The sequence below is a fragment of the Cyprinodon variegatus genome, unplaced genomic scaffold, assembly GCF_000732505.1.
Source record: "Cyprinodon variegatus isolate N-32 unplaced genomic scaffold, C_variegatus-1.0 Scaffold950, whole genome shotgun sequence".
In the NCBI taxonomy this organism is placed as follows: Eukaryota; Metazoa; Chordata; class Actinopteri; order Cyprinodontiformes; family Cyprinodontidae; genus Cyprinodon; species Cyprinodon variegatus.
The window spans coordinates 15,832-19,826 of NW_015151403.1; the positions used below are offsets into that span (position 1 = coordinate 15,832).

The 3,995-nt window shown below is 39.2% G+C and overlaps 1 protein-coding gene across 3 annotated transcripts in view; it reads right to left on the minus strand.

Moving 5' to 3' along the window:
- dse (dermatan sulfate epimerase) overlaps positions 1–3,995 on the minus strand; it is a 43,491-nt gene that overhangs the window by 12,144 nt on the left and 27,352 nt on the right. For all 3 annotated transcript variants that reach the window (XM_015398681.1, XM_015398683.1, XM_015398684.1), the window contains one exon: positions 648–887. In XM_015398681.1, coding sequence (XP_015254167.1) covers positions 648–887 — 240 coding nt within the window. The remainder of the gene's footprint in view (positions 1–647; positions 888–3,995) is intronic.

Sequence of the window (3,995 nt, forward strand, 5' to 3'; positions counted from 1 at the left end):
ATCATCCAAAACGTTATGGAACACATTAATTAACTGAAAAATGTTGCATAGTATGCCTTTAAATATCAACGGGTCGGGTTCAGATTTGAATTGAAGATATCCGCGGGCGACGGGTCGGGTTCGAAAGTCATCGTAACGGGTTCAGGCGGGTGCAGGTTGGTAAAACCCGACCCGTGCAGGACTCTATTCCAGCGTACTTCAGCGTTCTCATAACTTATACAAAATGTACCCATAACTTATCCAAAGTATGCCAGTGTTTTTTCCAGATTTTCCGTACATCAGGCATACGCTTGTCTAAATCCTCAAGGGACATAAAAGTACTATTGCCAAAACCTTTTCCTTTTCTGGACACTGTTATGATGCATAACCATAGTAACCATAGCAACCGTAGCCAGTTGTTTATTTACACCTGCAAATAGTTCATTAATATCTCAAAAGCTGAAATAATACTTTGATTACTTCTGCAAGTCCCAGTTGAGTTGAAAGAAAGTTACTGAGGATGCAGAGCATGGCAAAGGAGAATAGAGAAGAGGAAATTCAAACTCTCTCCTATCAATCATTATGGCCGATGTGAGATATTTAGGAAACAAGTTAAAGAACACCAAGTCGAGTTCAGCAGTATCCTGCTGAATCCCGCCCCCCGATACCTGGAAGGATGGTCCTATAGAGGAAGGCGAAGTGCTTCAGCAGCCAGGGGTGGCTGAAGTGTCCGATGGCAAAATGGCGCTGCACCAAGAACATGTACTGGAACAGAGAACGGGTGGTGTAGGTCCCGTACGCCACCCCCTCATACAGCGAGCCGTCCGTCACATCCTGCAGGAGGATCATGGACTTTTCCATGATGGACAGAACCTGCTTGGTCCAAAGGTAGGCCTCCTGGAGGTAACCTGGAACACAGCAGGACAGTTCTTTTATGTTTTCATGTAAGGATAAATATTATTAGATCAGATTTTCATTATACGCCAACTTCCAGTGTTCTTCTGATCAGAACCCCAGCATGCTGGAAACAATTTTATGTCAGGCAAGGTGTTCAAGGATATGATTCTATCAGTTTACTACATTTTACAGATCTAATCAGATTGGATCTTACAGATCTGAGGGCCCAGCTGATCTTACAGATCATTTTCAGCTACATTTGGAGCTTGTTTCATAAATCCCCAGATATTTTTTAGTTTTCCCCGGTTTAATTTTCACAGTTGTCATCCTGTATCTTCTGGTGCAACCCTGAGATTACCTCCAAAAAAAAAAGCTGTAACCCACAGTGAGACACCTTTTTCTTTTCCTGGAACACATCTGTGTAAAAGATTCCCCAAAGATTGGAGGGGGACAAAGAATATAGGTGGTTTTCAGTTTTCTATATTTTTTTCAATTTAGCCTTTAATCAAACCAAGTTTGAGTTTACAGGTATTTTGATTTACTTCCTTCCCTTTTCACTTTATCTGCTCAATCTCTGGAGTAAACAGTCCGTATTTTAAAAACTGCTTATTTAATTAAAGTCTTATGCATTCATTTTCTCTTAAACTTTGTAACCACTTAACGTTTGTGATTGATAAGGAACATTTGCCAATTGTCCTCTCCACTGTCCCTGCATGCATGCTCAGTGAGGGATCGCTAAAGAGTCAATGACAATGCAAGATGAAATTATTTCTGCAAGTTCATCCAGGAGAAGCCTGTCTTTAAGTCAACGACTGGAAAAAATCTATCTTTTTACCTGACAAACTTTTAACCAATGTGACTGTATTGACTTTCTACACCTACCTTGAAATAAGTTGTGAATTGGTGCTATATAAATAAACTAAATTGAATTGAAACAATGCAAGCCCATCTTTACCTAAATTCTGCCAAACTTGATGGCACTCTGAAGAGGTAATTCAGCTTCTTCTAGGCCATTTTTCCTCTATACTTGCTCACATTTCAGCATTTACTGCACTGCTCAAAATAACAGCATGGATTTTTGTACTTTATTGCTCCAAACCAACTCAATGCAATCTAGTTTTTAATCCTGTAAGCTGTGAAACCCCTTAAACTCACATTGATTAGGTATATTCCTGCAAAAATACAACACAGAGAATTCTGATTCGGATAGATTCCACTTTAAAGCACCATAAAGTGTTATTGTTTCTGCTGGCTTGAGTAAAATACACAATTATTGAAAATAATTAGACTCCCTCCACATAATTCCAACCTTTCAGCTAAGGCCATAGCAACCAGCCCCCTCTGAGCAGCTCTGCAGGATGTATGCCCTCTGTGTCAAACACTGTTGACTATATGAACCAGTTAGCCCATAAACGCTGTGACCACAGCTCATTGAGGATTCTGGGGGATTCAGCCACCAAGGCTTTAGTCCCCTTTCCCCTAAATTCGCCCTGAGCTGTGTTTAGTTTAGGTTTGCAGTCTGCTGGTGGGACAGAGCAGGTATTTAGCCCCAAACATCAACTAGTCTGCACTAACACAAAGAGCACATTTAAATCCATCCAGGGCCTCACTCACATCACAAAATGTAAAGTCCACTTCTTTCACATTGATATGAATAAATACTATAAATACATCAATATAAATTAATAAATGTATTTATGTTCTACTGCATTCAGGAAATGATATTGCTAGACAAAGCCGGGATAAATCGTTTTTTAGTATCAGTGGGAACAGCTCATTGACATGTGTCTCTTCAGGTCAAACGACTTGGTAAGCGACCGGTATTAAAATAGCCTCGGCTGTGATCGGCATGCTGTGGAAACACCAGAGACGGGTTGACCCACTAAATTACGTGATGCCATTGAACACACCTTGCCAGACGCTTCTGATCACACAAGCTGAAACAACTCTGTTTAAATTCAATAAACAAACAATATCTGATAAACTAACTAGTAAACCAAAATGCTGTCTACATTCACTTAATGCTTTAGAAGAACAATGAAGCATAATGAGGAAAAGTGGTCCCTATGTCCTCCGGCAGTCTAACCCCATAGCAGCAAAACTATAAGAGATTGCTGAGGATAACCTGAGCCACTGTAACTATAACAGGTTGGAGTAACTTGGGTCATTAATTTGTCTCAGGATAACAGCTATTCTGCTTTCTTAAACCAATATATATATATATATATATATATATATATATATATATATATATATATATATATATATATATATATACATACATATATATACCGTATATATATTGTGTGACTTGTGAAATGTGGATATTACATGTTTTTCATCAAGACAGGTTTGAATGTTTGAGATTCTTAGTTTATGTTTTATGCTGAAGTCTCTCTGTGATGTATTTACTGCCCATTATTTAATGATAATAATAATTGAACTTTATTGATAACAGATTGGAGAAAGTTACCTCTGCATTTAACCCATCCTCTTGGGGAGCAGAGGGCTGTCATTGTACAGCGCCTAGGGGTTAGGGGTCTGGCTCAGGAACCCAGAGTGGAGGCAGTGGGGATAGAACTGTTTTGATTCTGTTTCTGAGCACCTTTCGGTCAATATTTGAATTAATTCCCACTTTGGGTTGAGTTATGTTCTTCACTCTTTTGGCTTTTGGTTCAGATTCAGCCTCTCATCATCTCATCCCCTAAAATCTGACAAGCATTGAGTTAGAACTCACCAGTCTTGAATTCCAGTAATTCTCTTCCAATTATTTATGCGTTTAGGTTTCCTCCCTGGATTCTACCGATTTCACCCACCTTTCTTAGTTTTTCTCAACCTTTGAGTGAAGTTTTGTATATTGTTTGGTACTCTCATAGAAATCTCCCTGCATTTGCTTCCAACTAGTAAACCTGAATTTAAATGTTATTTTGTAATTAAACTGGTGGTTGCTAATTTAGAAACTGAAATATGCATTATTTATGTTTTGTTTGGACTTCAGCTGCATGTTTTGAAATCTTCAGAAGTTTCTGGGCCTTGGCCCAATCCCCCTAACCTGACAACAGCCAGATGCATGTCTCGCTCCGCCCAGTGAGACATGCATCTGGCTGTTGTCAGGTTAG